General features: G+C 42.1%; 1 protein-coding gene across 3 annotated transcripts in view; it reads right to left on the bottom strand.

Annotated features, from left to right (window-relative positions):
- Positions 1–27,521, bottom strand: part of Ikzf3 (IKAROS family zinc finger 3) — a 93,857-nt gene that overhangs the window by 52,381 nt on the left and 13,955 nt on the right. For 2 of the 3 annotated variants that reach the window (XM_027424133.2, XM_027424132.2), the window contains 2 exons: positions 7,501–7,554; positions 5,192–5,293 (listed from right to left, as the gene is read on the bottom strand). In XM_027424133.2, coding sequence (XP_027279934.1) covers positions 5,192–5,293; positions 7,501–7,554 — 156 coding nt within the window. Of the gene's footprint in view, positions 1–5,191; positions 5,294–7,500; positions 7,555–25,243; positions 25,824–27,521 lie in introns of those variants that run through there. The other variant, XM_035447666.1, reaches the window with a different exon arrangement.

The following is a 27,521-nucleotide window of genomic DNA, read 5'->3' on the forward strand; positions in this document are numbered from 1 at the left end:
GAGAAACAAGTGTGTGAGATTGTACACTAATATCTGAAAACTTAAAAGATGGACATTTCTTTTCATTTTTAAGTTCTCAATTAAACACATTCATAATTAGTCTGAATTTAACACACTCCAGATAGGTCCTAGCTTCTACAAACTTTCAAAGAACATTAAAAAGAATGTCCCCATGCTGGGCGGTGATGGTGCACACTTTTAATCCCATCATTCAGGAGACAGAGGCAGGTGGATCTCTGTGAGTTTGAAGCCATCTTGGTCTACAAAGTAAGTTCCAGGACAGCTATAGCTGTTACACAGAGAAACACTGCCTAGAAAAACAAAACAAAACAAAGAATATTCCCATTAAATTTGAATATACAGAGTTCTCTAAAGTTTGTTTTCTATAATTGTTGTGGCATTATTGCTACATCTCCCTAATCATGATTTATAAATATAATCCTAACTCTACCTTCGACACTGGCCTGTCAATGTTTGTTGTTGTTGCCGCTGACACTGCTGACGAAGACAATGAATTTGAGGAAAATATCATTCAGCCTAGGCCTCCTGCCTGTGCCTCCTCAATTATGGAGCTGCAGGCCCGTGCCATTTCCCAGGTAATGTTCCCTTTCAATTTTATAAATTTGGCACATATAATTTGAACGTACCGATTATCTTCTTTTTTAAAGCAGTGTGCCCTGGTAACCGCCTTTTTTCAAAGGCAAATTACTAACAGTATTGACATTAATCTTCTGTTAGTCACTTTGAAAGTTAATCATGAACAAATGGAATAATCTTTCAACACTGATACTATCCTACTAACTTTTTTCTTTCTTTTTTTTTTCCTTTTTGGTATTTTGAGACAGAGTTTCTCTGTGTAACAGTCTTGGCTGTCCTGGAACTCATTCTTTAGACCAGGCTGCCCTTGAACTCACTGAGATCTGCCTGCCTCTGCCTCCCAAGTGTTGGGACTAAAAGTGTGAGCCACCACTACCTGGTTCTATTAAGTTTTTTCGAAGAAAACTTTACAACATTTGGGTGGGTTATTTTGTTTTTTATGCTTGAGACAAAGTCTCTCTATTATCCCAAGCTGGCCTGGAACTCTCTGTTATCTCAGGCTGGCCTAGAACTCTTTGTGTAGTCCAGGCTGACCTGGAACTCTCTGTTATCCTGGCTAACTTCAAAGTCACAAAGATCCTCCTGCCTCTGCCTTATGAGTACTGGGATTACAGGCGTGTGTTCTCATGCTTTAAATTCTTACTGTTGTGTGGATATTATCTGTTTTCATGCTTATGTTGGAGTACTAACTCAGAGCTTTTTCTGAACTCAGAGGAAATTCTAACATGACTATCAATTCCCAGGCTAGTTGCTGTATAGAGAGAGGTTACTGTTACCCCAAACACAAACTTGATGTGTTGACTACCAGAGCTCAGGAGCCCTAACCTAGAAATGCGGGCACAGCTGCCACTGCTCTATCTCCTCCTGAACGTGACTCGATGGATGTCACCGTAGAGAAGCTGCCGAATCAGAAACACCGTGTGCCTTCCCTCAGCACTTATGACCACATCCTGCACAGCAGTGTTTTCTGACTCTGTGGTTAAAAACTGGCACAAATTAATGTACAGCTCGGCAGATCAGGAATATGAGCTAAGGCTGTGATTTGAATCTCAGAATTATTAGACGAGGAACTCAAGATCTGTTCTTGAACAATCAGGCAACAGAAAAAGGGCCTGAGAAGAAAATACTTTACCCGGGACTTGCATTTAGTCAGACAACAAACGTTTATTGCACATCTGCTATGGGTGAGGTACCTAGTAGTGAAAAAGAAGTCCTAAGTGCCCGTCAATAAAAAGTGGAAGGGGAAAAACAATTAACAAATAAAAGTCAGAGTTATCTGTGATGGGTGTCATCACAGAATAAAATGCAACATTGTGTTAAAATGTTATTGGGAGGGGGGTGGCACACACCTTTGATCCCAGCACTTGGGAGGCAGAGGCAGGTGTATCTCTGTGAGTTCCAAACTAACCTGGTCTACAAGAGCTAGTTCCAGGACAGCCTCCAAAGTCTCAACCCCCCCCAAAAAAAATGTTATTAGGAAAACCTCTAAAGAGAAGATATTTTAGATGAGATCTGAGTGACATTTATAAAGCAAGTGGATGAGATTTGTCATCACAGTTATAACATCTGAGATTTTAAACCAGCGTTTTGTGCTGAGATTCAATGCACACACACAAAGCCTAAAAGTGCTTTTTTGTCTTTGAAATTTTTCTTCTGACTTTCTACTTCCAACAACCTTACAGACTGCAGTATAGTGCAAAGCTGCATTTGGACTTTGGTTCCTGTTCTGTCTTCCAGGCACTCAATTCCTGAAAGCCCTGTGTTATTTTAGTGATAACTTACGTTGTGGTTCATAACAAATCCTTCCAATATTCATGAATTTATGCTAATGAGGTTACTTAGGTTGAACCTGAGATACCTCAGACTACAGAGAAACCAATGAGAACTATTGATCACTGGGAAAGTCCATGAAGAGCTGCAGATCCAAATAAAATCTTAGACAGTGAGCTTGAGAACTTCCGGGCTGGGGATGAGAGCTTCCCGGCTGGGCATACATGAAGGCCCTGGTCAGGAGGCATGCCTGGAGAGAGCTTCCTCCTATGCTTTGTCCTGTGCTCTCTTCCATTTGACTACTTCTGAGTCAAGTAATTTATAATAAACCATTAACAGTAAGTAAGGTGATGTCTGTGCGTCTGTCCAGGCTATACATGTCTCTGTATTTGGCTGAGACTGAAGTAGGGGTAGCCTTACAAGATAGAAGCCTTAACCCATGGTGTCTGTCAGAACTCTGGGAATTAACACCAGAGCTGAATAGACATCCAACTGTCTTTGGTTGTCAGTTTGTCTGTCTGACACCTCATAAGCTCTTAGAAGCATGTGGCTTGGAAAGAGAAAAAAAATGAAAGGGAAGCAGCGAGTATGGGAACTTTGGCTCCTAAATGGCCCTGTTGTTATTGTGGTAGGGATCCACAGCAGTGGTGTCCTGATGAACTTGTAAAGGAAATTTGCCAATGGGCCCAACTCCCAAGGGGCCGATTCACAGGATGCCCAAGAAATGCAAACTAGGAAGACAAGGAGTATGACCTATAACCCTTTGGCTGCTACTGCAGTGGTTAGATTGTAGGCAGAAGAATGTACTGGGCCAGGCCTTGAAGCCAGACCAAGCTCAGATTGCATTTGGCCTGAGCTTTGGATATTAGATTCCAAGCTGTCCTTAAAGGGAAAAAATCACACTGGAACAAAATACCACCTCGGATATATCTGGACATGGGCTGGAGACACGAAGCAGTGGCCAAAGCATAGGACCCCAAGTTCAACCCCCCGACACTCATGTAAATGGCAGGCAGAAGTGGGAGCCCAGCTGTAATTCCCATGTCAGGAAGCAGAGATGGGGATTTCTCCAGAAAACTGACAAGCCAGACTAGCAAATTTGCAGGCTCTGACTTCAGCGGGAGAATCTGCCTCAACATACAGTGGAGCGAACAATAACAATACTCAATATTCACCTTGGCCTCCATTCATGTTCTGCACACACAGCCTGCCCACACAAATGCAAACATGCACGCACACTTGGAATGTCAAGAAAGCGGTCCAGGTATGGGAGGACAAGACCAAGAAATGAAACCAGGGGCAGAGTGTGGACCCAGTGGCCTTGTTTCGTAAGTCAGTGCCATCAGCTTGCTGATGAACCCTTAGTAGGGTAGATTATGGGCTTATTTAGGGGAAGTATTTTGACTCTTTTTTTCTTTCTAGGACTGGGGATTGAACCCAGGACCTTGCATGTGGTAAGTGCACACACTCTACCCTGAGCAAAACCCTCTAGCACTTTACTTTCCAGATGTTGCACAGTGGTCAGACAGGTGTGGGCTGATACAGGACCCACAGCTCACTATGGAACAATCACTGACTATTCTTGAGGGAACTACCAGCTTGGAGCATTGGATAGGAGCCTGTTTAACCTGAAGCAGTCCATGTAACTCACCTTACAACTGCCAAGGGGAACATTCTAGATAAAACAGTTGATATACCTCCCAGTCAAGACCATCATACTCTCTCAGAATAGTCTCACCCTGAGACGGGCAGTCTTCCCCTGGATCTGTAGGACCCCTAATGCCAGGCCATCAAGAATGCAGGAAATAGGCAGTGGTGGTGCATGCCTTTAATCTCAGTACTCAGAGGCAGAGGTGGGTGGATCCCTGAGTTGGAGGCCAGCTTGGTCTACAAAGAGAGTTCTAGGACATTCAGGGACACTCAAAGAAAAAAAATAAGGAAAAAGAAATAGGGGCCAGCAAGCTGGCTCAAAAGATAAAGGTGGCTGAGACTAAGCCTGGTACCCTGAGTTTGATGGTGGAAAAAGGACTCCTACAGGCAGTTCTTCTGAACTTTACATACACCTCTGTCAATAATAATAATAATAATAATAATAATAATAATAATAAGTAAAATGTTTAAAAAGAATTGAATTGTTAGCTACCTAGTTATTTTTTAGCGAACTGGCTGTTGGAAAGTGCTCCAAACTCTGAAAGTGTGCTATTTTTAAATGGAAAATGGTAAAACAAACATCTTTCGTTTTCTGTTGTTTGAGGCAGGGTATGAATATTTTGCTTTGGCTATGTAGCTCAGAATGTTCCTAAATTCATGATCCTCCTGACTCAGCTACACAAGAGCTACAATCATAGACATGTTCCCCCCAAACCTGGCAAATAACTAGTCTTAAAGTTAACATAGTGTGAACAATGAATGCGTATCTTAAAATTTCAACATATTGGTGTAATACACGTGTGTGTGTGTGTGTGTGTGTGTGTGTGTGTGTGTGTGTGTGTGTGTGTGTACTTGCCACATCTGTGCAAGTGCCCATGGACCAGAAGGTCACCTGGAGCTACTGGTGACAGAGCCACCGGCATGAGTTTCGGGAAGCCAACCTAGAACCCTCTGGAACAGCAGCAGGGCTACTTAGCTGCTGAGTCATCTCCCCCACACCAATATTAGTTTCATCTTGCAACAAACTATTAAACGCAAATATATATCAAGTGAAGGAATCTGAGTTGATTTTCACTAAACCCACAGATACAGATTTCTGCTGGCAAGGTCTTCTTCACGTTCAACCTTAACTACATCTGTAACCATGAAGCTTTCACTGCCTGGCATGGTTTACCTCCTGCATCTTCATCTTCATTGGTTGGGGCTTCTGTACTGTCCACATTTTCTGCTTCATGAGGTTTGCTTAAACTGTAGTCACTCAAGGCTTCTGGGCTTTCTAAAAGACAAAGGGAGTTTTGAGGAAGAAGTCCACTTGAAGGGATTTGTGTAACTAGGCATTGAATTCCACATCACGGTCACCGGCCACGATCACCAGTTTCCCCACTAAAGCTCAGGCTCAGCCTCCAGTACTGATAAACAGTGCCCACTTTCCTCATCCCCAGGAAGTAGACGTGGAAACTCTCAAAGTCTAGAACTGTGGATGATACTCATGTACAACCCTTGTGAATATTGCTTTCACCTGCGCTATAACAAGCTCATGATCCATCTATTCTTTGTTCTTTCTTCATTGTTTGTTTTAGGGTTTTTTTGTTTTTTATCTTTAATTACTACTCATATTTACATATCCACCCCCCCAATTCCCTTGCCCTTCCATCCTCCCATGTTCCCTACCAACGCCCCCAACCCACCCCCAACTCCTCCCCAGGGATAGTGAGGCTCTCCAGCAGGGACCTTCAAAGTCTGTCATATCATTTGGGGGAGGGCCTAGGCCCTTCTTGCTGTATCTGGGTTTTTTTTTTTTTTTTTTCAAGACAGGATTTCTCTGTATTGTTTTGGAGCCTGTCCTGGCACTCACTCTGCAGACCAGGCTGGCCTCGAACTCACAGAGATCCACCTGCCTCTGCTTCCCGAGCTATTTTGATGTATCTCACAACATTCAGTAGGACGCTATTGCTTTTCATGCCCAACAAGTATTAATGTGTTCAGCCTGACCACGTTGATATAACCCACTATGAGAAATGCTTTCCTAAAAGGAAACCTAGAAACTTCTGCATACCAAACCTATTTTCTCTTCCTGTTTATATCACAAGTGTGATTCTATGCAAAACATAATGGAACCCAGTTCCTTCCTTCCTTCATTTCATTTCTTGGTGCTTTAAGAACGGGGATCTCAGCCAGGCAGTGGTGGTGCACACCTTTACTCCCAGCACTCAGGAGGCAGAGGCAGGTGGATCTCTGTGAGTTCAAGGCCATCCTAGTCTACAGAGTGAGTTCCAGGACAGGCTCCAAAGCTACAAAGAAATCCTGTCTCGAAAACAAAACAAAACAAAACTCGGGATCTCTCTCTGTAGCCTAGGCTAGCTTCATACTCACTCTATGGTCTATGCTGGCCTGAATTAAATGAAGCTCCCCCTGACTAAGCTAGAGCAGGGGTCAGCAAACTTTGGCCTGATCATACCTGCTCTGTACAGGTCTAGGAATAAGGATGGTTTCAACATTCTCAAGGATTATTAAAAACAACAATAAAGGATCTGGGGAAGAGTTTATATGATGAATTTCTGGCCATTTTCCAGAAATGGTTGCTGACCACTGATCTAAAGTGAAGCTTAAACCATGCAAATTTAAGCTATTATCTTTACCAAAATCACTTAGTTAAAAAAACAACAATCAAGTGAACAAAAATCCAATGATCAACATTAGTTGGAATGTAATTTGACTCTAGTGCTAAAGAAAGCGCAAGCGCACGTGTGTGTTTGTGTGTGTGTGTGTGTGTGTGTATGTTTGTGTATGTGTGTGTGTATGTTTGTGTGTGTGTGTGTATGTTTATGTATGTGTGTGTGTTTGTGTGTATGTTTGTGTGTGTGTGTGTTTGTGTGTGTGTGTGTGTTTGTGTGTGTGTGTTTGTGTGTGTGTGTGTATGTTTATGTATGTGTGTGTTTGTGTGCGTGTGTATGTTTGTGTGTGTGTGTGTTTGTGTGTATGTTTGTGTGTGTGTGTGTGTTTGTGTGTGTGTGTGTTTGTATGTGTGTGTGTTTGTGTGTGTGTGCATGTTTGTGTGTCTGTGTGTGTGTGTGTGTGTGTGTGTGTGTGTGTGTGTGTGTGTGCAAGCCTGTGTGTATGGAGGCCAGAGATCATTTCAGGATCCTTCCTTTATTGTCTCCACTTTACTTTTTGAGACAGGGTCTCTCATTGAGCCTGGAGCTCACTGGGATCCAACTGTCTCTGTCCATCAGTGCTGGAGTTACAGGTACTTGCTGCTGCACCTAGTGTTGGGGGTTCAAATTCAGGTCCTCATTTGCTATGTCACCAAGCAGTCCCCACCCCCATCATACTTTTATGATGTTAGTGGAAGAGGTATTTTATCAGCAAAATGAACTGTATTGATTTCCCATTGCATTTCTACTGTAACCAGAATAAAAGCACCCCTCTTTCTTTGGTGCTTTTGATTAAAAGTGTGCTTCTATGTCAAAACCCTGGCATTACCTGTAGGCAGAGGCTGCTCCTCGGTGCCTTTCAGCTCCGAATTTGGTTGTGTATCTAAAAAGAAAGGGAATAGACATTACTACCCAGGACACATTTCGATAGGATCTGAGTGTTCTGAGTTGAATGGGGACTTGGCTCTGTAAAACCTAGCAGCAGAATTCCTCTTTCTGGGCAGTTACGTTTCCTCCATGCTCCCCCTAATGGTGCTAGAAGGGGAATGGAAAGAATTATCCAGGCAGCATCGCCACTCTGAAACCATTCATTCTTTAGAGACCATAGAAAAAGCGGGTCACTTGGGGGCACGATGGCACACACGTTTAATCTGTTCCTATATCTGATGCTGTGAGTGGGAGCCCAGTATGGCCTACATAACGAGATCTAACCTGGAAAGGGCCACAGAACTAACAATGGGACTAGAGAAATGGCTCGGCGATTAAGGGCACACACTGTTCTTGTAGAGGACCTGAGTTCAGTTCCCAGCACCCACATAGGTGGCTCACAGCCACCTGTAACTCCAGCTCTGGGGAATTCAACATCCTCTTCTGCCTCTGAGGGCATCAGAACTCACACGTATATACCCACACATAGACCTGATTAAAAATAAAAGGTTTATAAAAGAAAAGTGGGGGAATAGGGAGGGGAGAAGGAAGGGAGAGAACAGAGACGCACATACAATGAGCACCCATTACTCGCCAACTGGATTCTACAATTTTGTGACACTAGATGTTGTGGGATAATCTTTTTGTACACTGTGAAGATGTGTCTTCGTCAAGGCGCCTTCTGATTGCTTTAATAAAGAGCTGAAGGGCCAATAGCTAGGCAGGAAGAGGTTAGGTTGGACTTCTGGGCAGAGAGAGGAGACGAGGGATGAAGCTAGGTGTGGGGAGAGATGCCAGTGGAGACGGAGAGGAAGCAGGACAAGCGGGAGGAGAAGTAAAAGCCCAAGCCATGTGACACGTCAGAGCACATCGATTAATAGAAGTGGGTTAGTTTAAGTTACAAGACGTAGTTAGAAACAAGCCTAAGCTAAGGCAGAGTTTTCATAATGAGTAAGTCTCCATGTCATTATTTAGGAGTTGGCGGGACAGAGAAAGACGTGTTACAACTAGAAACTAGTTTTATTCCATCACATACCACTCCCCCCATTAGTTGCTCTATTCATTCATCAATTCAGATAAAATTCCAAAAGTTAGAGATATCAGTATATTCTACCCCTTTGACATCATAAGCAATATTAAAATTCTATATTTATAAGATTTTAAGGTAAAATTTATATGCAGGGAATTGCTTTTATTTTAACTGTGTCTTTTAATGATTTTCAAAAGTGTATATGCGTATGTAATGCAAATTCCTATCAATATCCAGATGGAGGTGTTCGTGTCCGTAAATCCTATGACTCGGGCGTCTGAGGTCTGTGGGTTTGAGGCCAGCCTGAGACTCCGTGGGGAAGGGATGGGAAGGAAGACGGGAACAAGGGAGAAGAGGAGAGGGGAGGGGAGGAGAGGGAGAAGAGGGATAAAAGATAGTGTTTCCACCGTCCCAGAAGGGTTTCCTCTTCCTAGGCAGTCCTCACTCACACTCCAGACACTGTTTTCATTGTAGCCACTTTAGCTATTCTACAACTTTGTAAAGATGAAATCTTACAATCTTATGGTGCAGATTCTTTTTTTTTTGTCTTCTATTTCTTTCTTTTTTTATTTAGAGAATACTTTATCAGTTTTTGTAATCAAACCCACGTAGATAAGACCTTACATATTTAATACACTGTGTTACCCCTATACAGATAGAAAAAAATTAAGTTCAACATTTCTAGACCAATATGGCTGTTAATGTACAATGCCAACTCAACACGGTAAACTGGGATACTTTTTTCCAAAGTTGACAGCACAGCTAAAGTTTCCAAAAATTCAAATTATATATAACTCAAGAGAGTTATCTGCTTCTGCCTCCTGGGACTAAAAGTGTGTACCTTAAACAAAACTATTATGCTACTTTCTGTAAAGAGTAGACTTGAGGCTGGAGAGGTCTCTCAGCAGTTAAGAGCACTGTTCTTGCAGAGGATGTGGGTTCAAACTCCAGCACCCACATGGCAGCTCACCAGAGCCTGTAACTCCAATCCCAGGGAATATGATGCCCTCTTCTGAACTCTGAAGGCAACAGGCACGTGCGTGGTGTAAACACACAAATACAGATAAAACACTCATACACATAAGATAATATAACATAGACCTTTAAAGATTTTAAATCATAAACTTAAATTGTAAGGTAGTTTTAAATTTATAGGAAAATTATGAAGGTGAGCACAGAGGGCTCCCACACGTTACATGTTGAGTCTCTTCTGTTAACACCTTATTGTTAGTGTGGGACGTGTATTATAACTCAGATATCTATTCATTATATTGAGTCTTCAGATTTCTTTCGTTTCCATCCAATGCTTGCATTAGTTTAGCCACATGTCCCCTTAGGCTCTTCTTGGTATGTTAGTGTCTCAGACTTTCCTTGTTTGGGTGACCTTCATGGTTTCGTGAGACAGGCAGGTTTTGAGAGACTATCCCTCAGCTGCGGTGTGTTTGTTTTTCTCATGAGTAGACTGAGGTATGATGATCCTTGTAAAAAGCCTCTCTGTGGCCATGTGAGTTCATATCTCTTGAGTAAATATCCAGGTGTTGAATTACCAGGTCACGGAGTAGGTATATGTTTAGTTTTACAGAAAACTGCCAGAACTTGTTCAAAAGCGGTTGTGCCATCAGCAAAATATGCATTGTCGCCCTGCATCCTCACCCATATTTAATATTGTTGGACTTTTGGTTGGTTTTGTTTTTTGAGACAGAGTCTCACCATGTAGTCCAAGCTGGTTTCAGACTCGAGTCTCCTGCCTCAGTTTCTCCAGTGTTGGATACATGCTTGCAGCACCATTGAGCCTATCATCGTGATTTTTTTTTTTTAAATTGAGACAACCCACAGGTTTCCATTTCAAATTTGTTGTCAGGTTTACTCATTTTGTGTGTCTTTCCTGCATGTGCAGATGTGACCATGAGCATGCCTGGTGCCAGCACTGAGCAGAAGAGGGCATCAGCTCCCCTGGAACAGAAGTGAGTACTGACAATTGACACTGGGTTCTTCCTCCACAAGAGCAACAAGTGCTCTAACTGCTGAGCCATTTCTCCAGCCCCGTCATCAGGATTTTAAATGAGAGCTATTTTGATAGATGTATATTAGAACTTCATTCTGGTTTGAATTTGTATTTCCCTGAAAAGCTGATGATAGTATCTCTTTCCATGTATTTATCTACACATTTTTTTTCTGTGTGAAGTATCTTGTTAAGTCATTCATACTCTTTCTGTATTTACTTACATATTTATTTTTAGTGATATAACTAGGGATTGGCAAGGTGGCTCAGTAGGTATGCTGTCAGTCCTGGGGTTGAAACCTGGAGTCCACATGGTGGAAGGAGAGATTATTCTTTTGAAATATTTCTTCTGATTTTCACATATAGGCTGTGACCACACACACACACACACACACACACACACACACGTGCATGCCCGCACTACACACAAACTGTACAATATAAAAGAATCTTAAAAGATGTATCCAGTTTTTGTGATGACCTTGTTTACTGAGATGTTACTTAGCTTTAGTGTTTAAACATTTTCCTTAGGATTTTCGACATAACTAATCACCATTGGCAAACTGAAAGCATTTTTCATCTTCCTTTCCAATTTTTTATTTACTTTTTAAAAATTATTATATTTATTTTTATTTTATGTGCATTGGTGTCTCATCTGGATGTATGTCTGTGATGAGGGTGCCCCTGGAACTAGAGTTACAGACAGTTGTGAGTTGTCATGTGGGTGCTGGGAATTGAACCTGGGTCCTCTGGAAGAGCAGCCAGTGTTCCTAACCACTGAGCCATTTCTCCAGCCTCCTTTATAACCTTTATGTCTTCAGTTTCTTCTCTGCTGCATTGCATGGGCTGGAATTGCCAGAATGATTGAACAGAAGTGATAACAAAGGGTGTCTATGTCCTGTTCCTGTATTTGATGGGGTGAGGGATTCAGATTTCACCATAAATTATTTTAACGATTCGTTTTCCAGTGAGCCCAAGAAGCTCCCTTCTCTTCCTGATTTCTTTTCTTTTCTTCCTCCCTTCCTTTCTTCCTTTCCTTCTTTCTTTCTTTCTTTCTTCTTTTTTATTTGTTTTGAGATTGGGTCTCACTCTGGGGCCAAAGCTGGCCTGGCATTCACTATCTAGCCCAGGCTAGCCTTGAACTTGTGATTCTCCTGTGTCTAGCTCTCTCCAAAGTGCTGGGATTGCAGGTAGATATTTGTCACATTTTTAAGGCACCTGTTGAAATTTTATGGTTTTCCTGTATCTGTCCAGCAATTTGGATGAATAAAATCAATTTCACAGTAAGATCAATGCCTGAGATTACATTCCTTGCACTCCTGGGACAAACCCTGCCTGGTTATGACATAACTGCTGTGGTGTGGCTGGAGGACCCAACCACTGAACAGTTAATTAAGGATTTGTGAGTTTATGTTTGTGGATGGTTTAGGCCTATAGCTTTTTCTTTAATTTCTTCATTAGGTTTTGTTGTCATTTTTGTAGCATCCCCTCTTATTTTTAAAGAGTCATGTGACTCTGTATTTCCTCTTTAGTGTTTATAGTAGCATCTAAAGTAGCACTGTACATCTGAACTTTAAACACCAGCTTCATCTTCTAAACAGAAATGGGCCAATTCAGTTTTTTTTCCCTTTTGTTTTGTCGAGTTTTACTTTTCAAAGATTTTGCCTAAATTTTCTAATTGTCAAACCTATTGGGATAAGATCCCTGCAGTCTCCCCTTGCCATCTCTTTCTTTTCTCCCTTTCCATTAGGGAGACTAACCTCCAATAGCCAACTTTGGACTTGGTTAATTTTCTCTGCCAGTTTCCCCCTCTGAACTCTTCTGGGCTCTTCCTTCTCCTGCCTTCTTCTTACTCTGGCTTTAGTTTCTTCCCTTTTTTAACCTGTTAAGGTGAAACTGTAGTAAATTGTTTTAATGCCCACTTGCTAGTTGTGAACACTATACATCTCCCCTGAGGACTACACTATGAATTTGAGGTTTTATTCTCACTGTAGTTTAGTTATAATCTTATTGGGACTTCTTCAGTCCACTGGTTATTTTGTTTATACTCATTTAATTTATAGATATTTCACAGAATTAGTGAGTTCTCTGTTCCTTCTCTGTTACTGACTTCTGGGCAAGAGAGGTATGTCAGCGGTAGGCCAGCATGTACATGGTCCAGGGTTCAATTCCTTCTTTGCAAAACGGTGAAATGCGAAACATTTCAAGGATTTCTACTGAGTTTTAATTCTACTCCACTATAGTTTTTTTTTAAGTCTATGATGTCAGTTTTATTTATTTCAAGATGGGTTTTGGTTCTGAGACAGGGCTTCACTATATAACATTGTCTGACTTGGAGCTTGCCATGTAGACCAGGCTGGCTCTGAACTCACACAAATCTGCCTTCCTCTGCCTCCCAGGTGCTGGGATTAACCACCTCCAATTTCAGTGCTGTTGAAGTCATTAAGATGTGTTTGCTATCTGGGGGCAAATATGCCATAGGTAGTTGGGAAACACCGTCATGCAGTGGCTGGGGTACTGTATGATGAATGTCAGTGAGATCAAGGTAACTGATGTCATCTGCATCTTCCATGGATTTACTTCTACCTGGTTGGCTGTCCAGGTGCCGAAAGAAGACTCTTAAGTTCTTCAAGTACTGTTATTCATCTGTCTGTTTCTGCCTGTCTTTGAGGCCACACTACACGCCGTCAGTTTTCCACAGTCTGCTCCATTACGATTACACCAGCTCACAGTGGCTTGCAGCCATTTAAACCCTTTTTTCCACTCTGCAACCTTTACACTCTAGTGGTCACATGTCACATCTAAATAGATCACAAAGTTCAGGGGACAGCATTATTAATTTTTACTGTGGATAGCCACATTTTGTTTGACAGAAGTTAAGAGGGAATTTTACGTTGGCTTTAGCCAGATAGTTAGCATTTCTGGTGCTTTTCCTTTTCCTTTGTTTCATGAATGTCTGGTTCTTGTCTAATGTCAATTACCTACAGCCTAAAGAACTTCAGCTATAACTTAAGTAACTATATGAGGACAATTTCTCTTTCATTTATTTTGGTAAGTCTTTACTTTTCTTTCAAGCTTATAAGATATTTTATTAGGAGGTTGTCGAAATGGCTCAGCAGTTAAGAGCACTGGTTGCTCTTCCAGAGGACCTGGATTCAATTCCCAGCTCCCACCTGGCAGCTCACAACCATCTGTAACTCCAGTTCTAGGACATTGAACAACCTCTCCTGGCCTCCCTAGGTCCCAGGCATACAAGTGGCACAGGGACATACATGTAGGCAAAACATGCAAACACATAAAATAAAAAAGCAATTAAAACATTTTTAAAAGAAATCTTATTAGGCACAGAATTCTGATTCTGGGGATGTTGCCATTAATCCCAGTACTTGGGAGACAGCAATATGAAAATCCCTGAATTTAAGGCCTATATAATGAGCTCCCAGGCCAGTCAACCCAACATAGTGAGACCCCCATCTCAAATATAATTCTGGATTGAGCCCGGCACAGTGGCTCACACCGTTACCCCAGGGCTTTGGAGGACAAAGCAAGAAGATTGCCATGAGTTTGAATCTTGGGCTACGTAGTGAGTTCCAGACAAGCCTAGACCTAAAACAAAAACAAAAGAATCTTAGGTTGACAGTGTTGTTTTCTTCTGTCCCCTTAAGTATTGCACTGAATTCTGGATCTTAGTTTCTGATGAGAAATCAGAGGTGTATTCTTGCTCTGTTTATCGTGTGTTCCTTTTTCAGAGTTTTCGTGAATGTTTCCTCTTTGCCTTGGCTTGCAGAGGTTGATCATGGCAGGACTAGGTGTGATTTTATTTGCATTTTCCTACATGAACTCCTCTACAAAGCGAGGGCTTGTAAGAAACTTGAAACATTCCCAGATGGTAGCTCTCCATATACCTTTTCTGCTTGTTCTGTTTTTCTTCTATGACCAGTTACACGAGTGTTAGACATTTTCCTAGTTCTCATACCTCCCCAGAGACAGGTCTTTCTCATCCTAGTGTCTTTACCCTAACATTCACTGTGTGTGTGTGTGTGTGTGTGTGTGTGTGTGTGTGTGTGTGTGTGTGTGTGTGTGTGTGTCTGTGACTCTGTAGCCCAGGTTGGCCTGAAACTTGTTATGTAATTTAGGCCAGCCTTGAACTCGCCACCCTCCCGCCTCCACCTTCCTAGTGCTGGGATTTCCGACATGCCACCACTTCATTCCATTTACTAACTCTTCCATCATCTTAATTTGCTGTCAAACCCATCCAAAGAGTTCCTTGAGTTTTAGATATTGAAACCTTTTAATTCTAGAATTTTCATTTTTGTTATAGCTTCTTTGTTAACATTTCCCACTTGTTAATTCACTGTGTGTGAATTTTCTTTTATACTTTTGAGCATATTTACAGCTGTACTAGATTCTTGCTCTAGTTCCAGTATCACCTGCACACTGAAGATTCTCAACGAGGGGCAGGGCACAGAGCTAGTTCAAAGGCTTCATGAGCAACTGTCATATAGAATGAACATCTTTTAGTTAAATACAGCAAGAGAGCCTTTGTTTTGGTGACCAAAACGCAAACAAACAAACAAAAACCTGTTTCCCTTGAATCTTTAAAACCCTTTAAATAGGTCTCAATAATATTTAACAGAAATAATCCATGACTGGGATAAACTCAGTTCGTAAAGGGCTTGCCTCACATATGCAAGGAGCTGGAGTCTATCCTCAAAAGGAATGCATTGGTACGGAATATGTAGACCAGTTGTGTTGGAACTGAAAGCATAGGCATGAACCCTTGGCTCCTGGGGTCTCTAAAGAGATACAGAACACACATATAACTGTATGCACATAAATAAGTATGGACCCCTTGGCCTATATCATCTGGGAACTTAAGCACAAACTGCTCCCAGCCTCCATATAGAAACTTGCAAATATCATTGTCCTTTTGAAGGAACCCAGCTGCTCAGAGAAATGGCTGATGCCGAGCAAGTTGGCCAGGAACATTTTTTGGTGCCCAAAGGCAAGGAAGAGAATATTTCAGACACAGGAGTCATCATTAAAGAGTTTCCACTTGTTAAATAGGCATGAGTAAGCATATACATGAACAGTATTGAATTATAACCTGCTGAAAATCTGACGAAGGGGCTGGAGAGATGGTTTTGTGTCTGAGAGCACTTGTTTTTGTAGACAGCCCAGCTTCAGTTCCAAGCACCCACATCGTGGCTCACAACCATCTGTAACTCTAGTTCAGTTAAGTCCAATGCCTTCTTCTAACCTCTTGAGGACCAGGCTTGCAGGTTGGACACATATTTATGCAGGCAAAACACACAGACAAGGTAAAATAACATGGACACATCTTTTTTTAAAAAAAAAAATAAGTTAATCTGATGGTAAATGGACTACTTGTATAGTTTTGAAGAACTTATGACTTAGTTTTATTCATGCATTTATGTCTGTGTTAGTGGATTCCCTGTGTGTGGGGAGGCCAAAGGGGGCCAGAAGAGAGTGTGTGTAATCCCTCGGAGCTGGAGTTATAGGTGGTTAGAAGCCACCTGAAGTGTTCTGGGAAATAATTCAGGTCCTCTGGAAGAGCAGCAGGTGCTCTGTAAGCTGAGTTATCTCTCCAAGCCCCCCAGGTTGTTCTTTTGAGTACTCATGAATTAGAAAGGTGAGAGGCCAGATACACAGTGCTTCAAAGCCTGGTCGACAGGAGTTTAGATGAAGTCACATTGGATCAGCATCTATGTGTGCACCCCAATAATGCCCCTGTGGTATCCCTGTCAAACTACAGAACACGAATCACGCCAGAAGGGGGTCAACCTAATGCGAGGGAGGATTCACAAAGGACCTGGCTCGTGCTCCTCAGAGCGTCAAAGTCTTGACAGCTTGAGGAACTGTTCTGGAGTGCAAATGAAGAGATATGGCAAGGAGCACCGTGTGCTCTGGAAAGAGTGTTACAGACACAATCAGAACACTGATTGGGCAGAGGATAAATTGGTACTAATTTATCAATGTTCACGTTTCCTGGTTTCGAGGGCTTTATTGTGGTTATGCCGGAGATAGGGCATAAACTTTAAAATGTTCAAAGTGATAGGGTGATAGGGATCAAGTCAGCAACTTACGCTCAAATTTTCCAGAAAAAAAAGTGGTTTTTTTTTTTTTGCACTATACTGCAATTTTTCTGTGAGTTTGATGTTGTTTTTTTTCTTTAATTAAAAAAAAAAAGCTAGCTGTGAAACTTTCAACTGCACACTGGGAGGATTCTTAAAGGAAACAAAGAAGGAAAAGCCAGTTCAAAGCTCAGCGAGCAACCGTCTTGTGGCAACATCTTTTAGTTACATACAACAAAGTGGTTTTGGGTTTGGTGGTCTAAAGGCAGAGTCCTGGTCCCAGAGCCTTTTAAGCTCTCTGACAATGACATTTAAATTGGTTTTAACGCTTTTTCAGATGCAGTGTGCTTTTTCAGATGCAGTGTGCGCACTATAAACAGCACCAGAGGCAGCTGAGTGCCACGCCAAAGAGAAAGGGGAGAACTTCAACTCCGTTAGCATTGGGAACTTCAAAGGGACACCGAACAGCCTAAACCAGGCCACAGAGATGTTTTTCCCACATATTGAGGTGATGCAAAAGGTGAAGGACTTGTTACCAAGCCTCACAACTTACGTTAGATCCCTGGAACACATATAGTAGGAGTGAACGCTAAACCCTGCAAGTTGTCTTCAGACTTAGGCGCGTGTGCGGACGCAAAGTAAATAAGCAAATAAGTACAGAGACAATAAAACACAATACACTGATGTACATTCCCTCCATAAATTTAAAGGTTCCAAAAGATTGCACAGGACATTAAAATACAGTAGGTGACAAAGGGATTCTCAACTGAAGGCCAGAAACTTTTTAGGTATTTCAAAATTCAGCAAAAACTTTATGGTTTTTAATAATCATTTTGCAATTTCTCTGCATTTTACTGAAAATAACGCCCCATGAAAAGTTTCCAATTGATGGGACCTCCTGTGGTGTTTTAAATGTGTAGGCAGCCAATACTGCTTTAAAATGTTTGGACGGAAAGCTAACCAGAAAGGGTCTCTATATTCAGAAAGTAGATTGTGTTGTGGAGAGACAGAAAGTAGGGTGTGTGTGTGTGTGTGTGTGTGTGTGTGTGTGTGTGTGTGTGTAAGCAGGCGTGCAATCAAGAGCACACGCACAGAGGTTAAGCAAGCATAGGTGGTCAAGGAGTTGAGAATAGAACGCTGGATTCCCTGGAGCTGGAGTCATGGAGGCTGTGAGCCATTCTATGTGGGCTGCAGTCATAGGAGGTTGTGAGTCATTCTATGTGGGTGCTGGGAACCAAACTCTGGCCCTCTGGCAGAGCCTTATGAACTCAGCCACTGAGCCATCTCTCCAGTCCCGATCGGTATTTTCTCTTAACATTTTGCCTCTTAAGTAGCAAATCTTACAAAGGTCAGTACTAGTCTATTGCTGAGGAGTTGGTGAATACACCAGGGAGCAGCATTGAAGTGTTTCTTCTGTTGCTTTCCACTAGCCATTTACTCTTGTTAGTGATTCATGGCTACATTAGCAATTTCAAGGTTTCCTTCTGAGTACTGAAGACAGGCCATCATCACATTTTGAGACATAATTTCATAACATTTTTCCCATTTTATTTCAGTTTTGCAATTCTGGGGATTTTACCTAATGTCTCACACATACTAGCAAATACTCACTGCTAAGCTATATGTCCAGTCCAAAAGATGACAATTTCAACTTTTTCATCCCTTTTGATTACCTTTTCACTGCCAAAGATGCCACACAAAATTTTTCATGTTTGAAAAAAAATTTTTTTTCAAGACAGGGTTTCTCTGTGTTGCTTTGGAGGCTGTCCTGGAACTAGCCTTTATAGACCAGGCTGATCTTGAACTCACAGAGATCCATCTGCCTCTGACTCCCGAGTGCTGGGATTAAAGGCATGCACCACCATCGCTCAGTTTGAAGAATTTTTAAGATACCATAGTTTCTGTATTTTATGAGCTACAAAATGAAGGTGACAGATTACAAATAAAATTTAAACCTAGAAATGACAGGAGTCTGGCTGAGGATATCAAAACTTACATCTGAGCATTCAACTCTTTACCCAAGTTACTATAACTAAAACCAAAAACCCACAATTGCAACAAAATTTGTGAGCATAGTTTACTCAGACGGTTAAAACTCACCTTTATTTCTGATAGTATTCAATAATTATCACTCAACTAGGAACACTTTCAGGGACTGGAGAGATGGCTCAATGGTAAAGAGCACTGACTACTCTTCCAGAGGACCTGGGTTTAATTCCCAGCAACCACATGGCAGCTCACAACTGTCTAGAACTCCAGTTCCAGATGATCTGGACATTATCACACAGACATACCCGCAGGCAAAACATGGGTGCAGCCACCAGCTGTGCTCAACCCCAAAGGTCCCAGAAGGCCATCTCGATGCGGGGCGGTTTCTTTTATCCTGGTAACCATAAACCGATACTCTTTATCTCAGAGCCTCTTTTCAAAATACTTTCTCTCATTTAAAATGTCCACTTTGGCTTTTTAAACAAGTCTTTGGAATTAAGTTAGTCTTAGGACTGTAATTGTGGCAGAGGCATGGCAGCTATGGTTCTGTATGGCCCTCTGCCAGCTCCTTATCGCCACTGGCATTCCTGGAATGTCACGTTAAGATGAGAAGTGACCCCCAGAGCCAAAAACATAAGGAGTTCAGAACAGGATGTCTGTCTTTAGTAGCTCATCCGTCCCAGTCCCCATGCCCCCTCGTCCCCACTCCCCCCCCACACACACACACAATCACCTGACGCTTGTATATCCTTGAGCATTCTCTAACAGTACAGTCTCTGCTTAGACCTTTCTAACAATACTGAGGTTTTCATAGTTGTTTATTTTTTTAGTGTCCTTCCTTAAAAACATCTAGACAGATTTCCTGAAATGCCCACTTCAGGTCCTGGTTCAGTTTTGGGGATATGCAGGATAAGTTGTTACTCAGATGCTACTCCTCAGTTCCCTGGCCACAGTGAGTACTTTCTTATGAAACCTTTTTTGTTTGTTTGTTTTTCAAGACACAATTTCCCTGTGAAACTCTGGCTGTTTGGGAACTCACTTTGTAGACCAGGCTGGCTTTGAACTCCGAGATTTGCCTGTCTCTGCCTCCAAAGCACTGGAATCAAAGGCATGTGCCACTACCCGGCAATATGAAACTATTTTTGTTGGCACCTGATCCTACAAGAAAGGTGGCATCCAACACTGAGCCCAGTCGCGCAGTGAGGTTTCTTTTGATTGTATAGCACGCTGAGCCATGGGTGCAATGGTATTTACAACTGTCCCCATTTTACAGACAGGGTTCAGACATGAGGGAGCTCATCTCTAATCCCTGCCTCTGGAGGGCATGTGGGTCTCTGAGTTCGAGGCCATCCTAGTCCATACAGTGAGTGCCGCTGTTGTTTTGGGGACCTTAATCCATGCCTTTAAAGGCTCTCCCTGTAGGTTACAATCTTCGAAGCCAAGCTGAGCAGAGATTTCCAGGTCCTGTTAATCTGCAAACACCTCAGTTGACTAGCTGTGCATAACTGCAGACTGCGACAGACAGGGAAGGAAGAGGGGATGCCTTCAAGCTGGAGTAATCCTTCCCACCATGAAATTCTTCTCTCCTGATTCCCGGGACTAAGGAAAAAGGATAAGAAATATCCAGTCTTCATGTTTAAGAAAAGCAGATAAAATACAGCCAGTGTAGCTGTTCTTCCTCCCCTGCCCTTTTATATAAAGTATTCAATTTTCCCCTAGATTAAGTGTCTAATGAGGGAACTATACACTATGGGCCATAGAATTGCTGACAATTACCACTAAGACAACAAACCTAATGTCTAGTCTAGCTTTCCTTGTGAAGTTAGTCACCCTAAAGTTGTAATCCATAGCATGTATGTATTTCTATTTCACTATAGCTCTTACTAATTTCCCTGGGTGTCACATGCCACCAACGAGTGTATATGAAAAATAGAAGAACGGGCATTTCATGTCAATGCCACTTAAAGAAAAATGTTCATGCTTAAATGAACATTGTATTCAAACTGAGAATTCTGTTTTATAACTGTAAAATGCCTGGTATCGTTGTAACAGCATACTTTAAAGTGTACTAGCTGGGCTCAACAGCACATGCCTGTAATCCTAGCTTTTGGGAGGTAGAGTCAGAAGAACTACATTGCCAGTTCAAGGCCAGCCTGGAAGATATAGTAGGATCTAGTCTCAAAAAAAACTTAACAAAAAGCTACCCTATTTTTAAGACAATACTCCATTTCACACTACTACTTTACATTAAATATTTGTATGGGAAATGATGAATATATCTTTAGCTTATTGCACTCCACCAGAACTCTTTCTAAGGTTCTTGCAGGCTCCAACTTTTCCTGAAGGCTGGATATGGTGGTGGATGCCTGTGAACCCAGCGCTTGGAAGCAAAGACAGATGGATCTCTGTAAGTTTGATAACAGCCTAGCCTACATGGAGAGTTCCAGGCCATCCAGGGCTACATAGTAAGACTCTAGCTAATAAAAAAGGAGTTGTGTGATTCAAATTATGTTGCAAGTTATGATATAAAAATTGTGGCTTTCTAAACACCTTAATTTTGTTTTGTTATATATTGTCATTAAACAAATAACTATAAAAACTAAATGAAATAGGAATTCTACTCAGCAGGTAAGTGACTAAGTTAGTTACAGAAGAGAATATTTGCTATCTACCTCTAACAAATTACACATTTCCAAATATTAAAATATGCTTACAGACAAGGGCTAGAGATATAGGTCACTTAGAGGAGTGCTTGCCTAGCCCTCTCAAGGCCGTGGGTTCTGTCTCCAACAACCCATAAATTGGCTGTAGTGGCACAGGCCTGTAAGTCAAGCATTTAGAAGTGGAGGAAGAAGGATCAAATGTACAAGGCTGTCCTCACCTACACAAGCAACTTGAAGTCAGTCTAAGGTATGTAAGACCTTATCTTAAAAAGAAAAAAAGAAAGCTCACAATCTCATTGAATTACAGATCCAGGGCCAGTGAGAGGGCTCAGTGGGTAAAGGTACTTGCCACCAAGTTTAAGGACCAGAGTGGGATCCCTGGGACCCACACAGTGGAAGGAGAGACACACACAACTGACTCCTGAAAGTTGTCCTCTGACCTCCACACAAATGCTGTGGCATGCATCCCCTCTCCCCATACATAATAAATAAACAAACAATAAACAAATAAATGTAATTTAACATAGATTAAAAGCCAAGCCGGGAGTTGGTGGCGCGCATATCTTTAATCCCAGCACTCGGGAGGCAGAGGCAGGTGGATCTCTGTGAGTTCGAGACCAGCCTGGTCTACAAGAGCTAGTTCCAGGGCAGCCTCCAAGGCCATAGAGAAACCCTGTCTCAAAAAACCAAAAAAAAAAAAAAAAAGCCAGAAACAAATCCATTTCAGGAAAGAAGATTATGGGAGTGACCAATAAACAGAAAATACACAAAAGCCTAACTCATAGGGGGAATGCAAACGAAAGCCACAAGGAACTGCTAATACACACAACAGAATGTCTAGGAGTTTTAAAAGTTGACTATACCAAGTGTCAACAAGATAAGGAACATGTGGGACTCCGAGGCATTGGCAGTGTGAGGGTGAATTGTTCCAACATCTTTGGAAATATTTAGAGGCATATGTCAAAGCAAAACACCCACCTTATTACCCAGAAATGCTAGACATTTAAGAGGCATGAGTTTATATTTCTAAAAGAAATATAATATAATATAATATGAATAAATGAATGTCCATGATCAAACACTAGAAACAATCTAATATCTATCAACAGAAAATGAATTATAAATTGCTATCTGTGGTAGTTTGAATAAAAACGGCCCACATAGGCTCAAAGGGAGTGGAATTATTGGAGATGTGGTCTTAGAGTAAGTGTAGCCCTTTGAGTAGATCATGCCCTTGTTGGAGGAAGTGTGTCATGGGGGAAAGAAGAGGGGTTTGAGGTTTCAGATGCTCAAGCCAGGCCCAGTGTCACAAACGCTTCCTGGTGCCTGAGGATCCAGATGGGGAACACTCAGCTCCTCTCCAGCACCATGTTTGCCTGTGTGTTGCCGGGTTTCCCACCATGCTGGTAACAGACTAAATGTCTAGCTGTGAGCCAGCCCCTATTAAATGCTTTCCTTTATAAGAGTTGCCCTGGTCATGGTGCCTCTCAAAACCTTGACTAAGACATTGTGTGTTTTTATTTTGTATTATTCAATAGTAAAAGCTGTTGAAATACTATAAACATAACACATATGGATCTCAAAAATATATCAAGAAAAAGAAGCAAGGAACAAAGACCCCACGTCTGCACAAGTCCATTCAAACGGGATTCAAAAACTAACAACCCTAATTTATGTGACAGAGACCTGAATGATGTTTAACTGAGCTTAAAGGGAGAGACTGACTATAAGTGGACACAAGGAAACGCTTTGTGTGAGATAAATGGTCCATACTTTGACCTAAAAGTGTGTGTGTGTGTGTGTGTGTTATTGTATACACATTTTAAAAATTATTGAGGGGCTAGTAAGATGGCTGTTCGGGTAAAGGTGTCTTACTGCCAAGCTGATGACCTGAATTTGATCCCTGGAACCTGCTTGGTAGAAGGAGAGAACCAGCTCTGACAAGTCGTCCTCAGATCCCCACACTCATGCACACACACACATAAAATAAGTAAAATGTAAGTTTTTAAAGTTAAATTTATTGAACCCAAACAGCCACAAATCTCAAAGCTCAGGAAGGCAATTACAGGAAGAAGCTTCCCACTTTAAACAGAATGTAGAATTTCAGGGCTGGGGAGACGGCTCAGTGTTAAACGGTAGGTGATGCTCTTGCAAGGACCCAGATTCAGTTCCCAGCACCCAGGTGGCTGCTCACAATCACCCAAAACTCTAGTTTCCAGTGGGCCCAGCACCCTCTTCTGGCCTCTGTGGGCACCAGGCACACATTCAGTGTGATAATGTTCCAGTTGTAAAGACAGAATTCCTGTGAGGTTCCAGCCAGCCTTGCTCAACCATTATCTGTCAGCCACAAAGAGAAATGTTTGCTACGACAGCCTGTCTTCAGAGATAGCCTATGCTGCTTGAGCCAACAGTCCCAGAAAGGGGACACTACAGAGCCACAGGTAGCTGCCTACAGCTGCATCAGCTTCCTCATTCCCAAGCCCTCAGCTACCTCTAAGAAAGGTCTCAGGCAGCTCTCTCCCTTTGCAGACCCCTCCATTCCTGTGAGAGAGAGGCGGCCCCTTGCTGTGTGTGCCAATCTGTTGAGGTGGGATTCTGGTCTCTTCCCTGCCTTTTGTCTCTACTCCAGGCTCTGAAATCTAACACAGTGCACTTCCGTATGTGGGCAAAACACTTATATGTACACAAAATAAAAACAAATAATTTAACAAAATACAGAAGTTCCAGGACAGCCTAGGCTACATAGAAAAACTGTCTCGAAAAACAAAAAGTAAAACGAAACAAAAACACCCAGGTTCAAGGCTTCCTTAGGGTTCTATTATAGAATCTTTATAATATACATGCCAATTGTCTACCAAATGTTCTAAAGAGCTTTCAAATTCTCATAATGAGGAACTGGTTCACCTAATGTAACAGTACAGATAAAGCCTGAGAGTCTCCCAAGGGTCTCTGTGTAAAAGGCTGGTCCTCAGGATGGTGGTATTGGTGTTCAAAAGTTGCAATTTGGTGGAAGGTCCTTGGGTCACTGAAAGCACTGCCCCGAAAAGGGATGAAGGTAGCTCTTTTCTTTCCTTTGCTTTTCTTTTTTTAATAAGGTGTGTGGATGTTTGCCTGTGAGTGTATTTGTGCACCATGCATGTGCAGTGCCCTCAGAGGTCAGAAGAGGATGCTGGATCCTCTGGAACTAGAGTTACAGATGGTTGTTAGCTGTCATGCTGGGAATTGAACCTGGGTCTTCTGCAAGAGCAAGTGCTCTTAACTGCTGAGCAATCTCTAAAGCCACACCCCCTTAGCAGTTTTTTTGTTTGTTTGTCTTTTGTGTGTTTGTCTGGTTGGTTGGTTGGTTGGTTGGTTGGTTGGTTGGTTGGTTTTTCGAGAGAGAGTTTCTCTGTGTAACAGCCCTGGCTGTCCTGAAATCCACTCTGTAGACCTGGCTGGCCTTCAGCTCACACAGATACACCTGCCTCTGCCTCCTGAGTGCTGCCACCACCACCACCCAGCTCCCTTGGCAGTTCTTAAGAGTGTTTTGTTTTCCTCCACCACATTGTCTACAATGAATTAAGAGAGGGCCATAAGAGGAGCAAGACTTTTCCCTCTTCCATTTCTGCTTCCTGGATTTGAGATATGCCCTCCTCTTCCTACACACAGCCCGTTACAATGTAATACCATTCACTTCCTTCAACCGTGGCTAAGTCAATGGTGCTGCCTAATCTTGAACTTCAAACACAGAAAACTATGAGTTAAATAAGCCCCCTTTGCATAGTACCCTGCTTCACGTATTCATTATAGCAGTTAGTCGTCGCATTTCCAACCAGCAAGCCCCTCTGGTTTCCTTTCTTCACTCTGCTTTCTCTTTACCGATTTACCTCCACTACTGACCGCATGAGCTCTTTCTTGGGGCTTTGTCTTGAGCCCCACTCTCTCAGAACGCCTTTTTCATGTGATCCTGTTCATTCTGCCGGCTACTGATGTGCTGAAGATAACCAAAGTCCTAGCTTAGCCAGGCGGCTTCCTGCCCTCTGCCACTGTTTTCCATATGACTCATTCATTTTACTTCCTACATAGCCCTTAGCATAATTCTAATTTATTCCATTATTACTCCCTATTTTTTGTTTGTTTGTTTGTTTTTTGAGACAGATTTCACTGTATAGCTCTAGTTGCCCTGGAACTCACTCCATAGACCAGGCTGGCCCCAAACTCACAGATATCCTCCTGCCTCTGCCTCCTGAGTGCTGGGATTAAAGGTGTGCACCACCTCCACTGTCCAGCTGTTAGTCCCTCTTCTTAAAACCTCTTTTCCTTGCCTGAATAGAACCAAAGTCCTGTCTTCCCTCTTCAGTATAACCAGTGCTTTGCATATATGACAGGTGAGAGGCATTCTATACAGAATTTTTAAAAATCTAGATGAACAGCCAGTGGTGGTGACTTATGCCTTTAATCCCAGCACACGGGAGGCAGAGGCAAGAGGATCTCTGTGAGTTCCAGGCCAGCCTGGTCTACAGAGCGAGTGCCAGGATAGGCTCCAAAGCTACACAGAGAAACCCTGTCTTGAAAAACCAAAAAAATAAAAAAATAAAAAAAAATAAAAAATAAACCCTCATTGCTGCAACACATGCTAGGGAAGTAGTGATAGGTTTTGCTGACACCAGTCCAGCCTAGAGCAATGCACACAAGGGTTTCCTGGGGATCTGGGTGAAGGTCCTGATTCAGTGTATCTATCCCAAGTTTCTGCTCCTGCAACAATTCCCAGTGATGCAATTCATGAGGATGCTCTTGGTCTATGTGCTGGTTTGAATGAGAGCAGCCTTCATAGGGTCACACATTTGAATACTTGGTCCCCAGTTGGTGGAATTGTTTGGGAAGGATCAGGAGGTGTGGCCTTATTGAAAAGGTGTGTCACTGGGTTGGGCTTTGAGATTTCAAAAGACTCCCACCACTGTCAGCACTCTTTCTTTCTGCCTTGTGGTTGTGGACCAAGATGTCACAGCTGTCTATTTGCTCAGCCACAATGGACTCTAACCCTTTGAAACTATAAAACAATTTCTTATATAAGTTGCCTTGGTCACAATAGAACAGTAACTAAAGGCAGCCTACAACCAAGATTATCAGCAATCCCTGAGATCCTTGTAAGGTATGTGTGAACTAACCCAAACTGCTCAGCTAGACTCTGAGTCAGTGTCTTTTTGGGTTTTTAGTTAGTTTGTTTGTTTGTCTTTTTGAGACAGGGTTTCTCTGTGTAGCCTTGGCTGACCTGGAACTCACTCTGTAGACCAGGCTGTCCTCGAACTCAGAGATCTGCCTGCCTCTGCCTCCTGAGTGCTAGGATTGAAGGTGTGTGCCACCACTGCCCTGCTTCTGAGTCTATTATTAAGCTGATTTCAAATATATTATCTTATTTACACTGTGACTGGTTGGTCTCTCATGATGTAATAAACTCCTATTTATCTGAAAGTTTTTTTGGGGGGGTCTATCCTTCAGATAGAAGTGCCCTCCTTCAGAAGAAATATTTTTAATCTCTTTTTTGATTGCTGTGGTTAAATATTGCCTTCTGGCAGATAAATTTTCTTTTTTTAAAAAAGCCCTAACTATAATGTAAAATAAATTAATAACAAAATACATAATCTGTATTTCAAAATGTAAATGCACTAACATTTATTCTAGAAATCAGTGTGGTAAGGCAACCGATGAATCTGTAAATTGCTTTGGAAAAAAGACCCTTCCATGCAGAAGGATACAGGTGCACTGACAATGACAAAGCACTTGTTGTGAGCTGAGCAAATAAAGCATCCTCTCCCAATGAACATGGTATTGTAGTTACAATCCTAGACAGACCAGAGTGTGCTCAAACTGTGCAAAAATACTTTATATTTAAACATAAAATGGAGTGAGAGTCTACAAGTAATTAGACTTTGAGCTAAGGAAGAGAATCCTGGAATAAGCAGCAGCTTCTTCACAGAGAGCATCTGGGAAGAACCATGGATGGACAGGGAACCCCACTGCATGGCTGGGGTGTTATTAACAGTGTTGGGAAGCCAGAGAAAGCTGATCTGGGTGTGAGAGTGTGTGTGTGGGGGGGGTGAGTTCAATTTTGGACTCACTGAGTTGGAAGACAAACATTAGAAAAATCAGCAGTTGGGAAAGAAA

Source organism: Cricetulus griseus, chromosome 7 (genome assembly GCF_003668045.3).
Source record: "Cricetulus griseus strain 17A/GY chromosome 7, alternate assembly CriGri-PICRH-1.0, whole genome shotgun sequence".
NCBI lineage: Eukaryota > Metazoa > Chordata > Mammalia > Rodentia > Cricetidae > Cricetulus > Cricetulus griseus.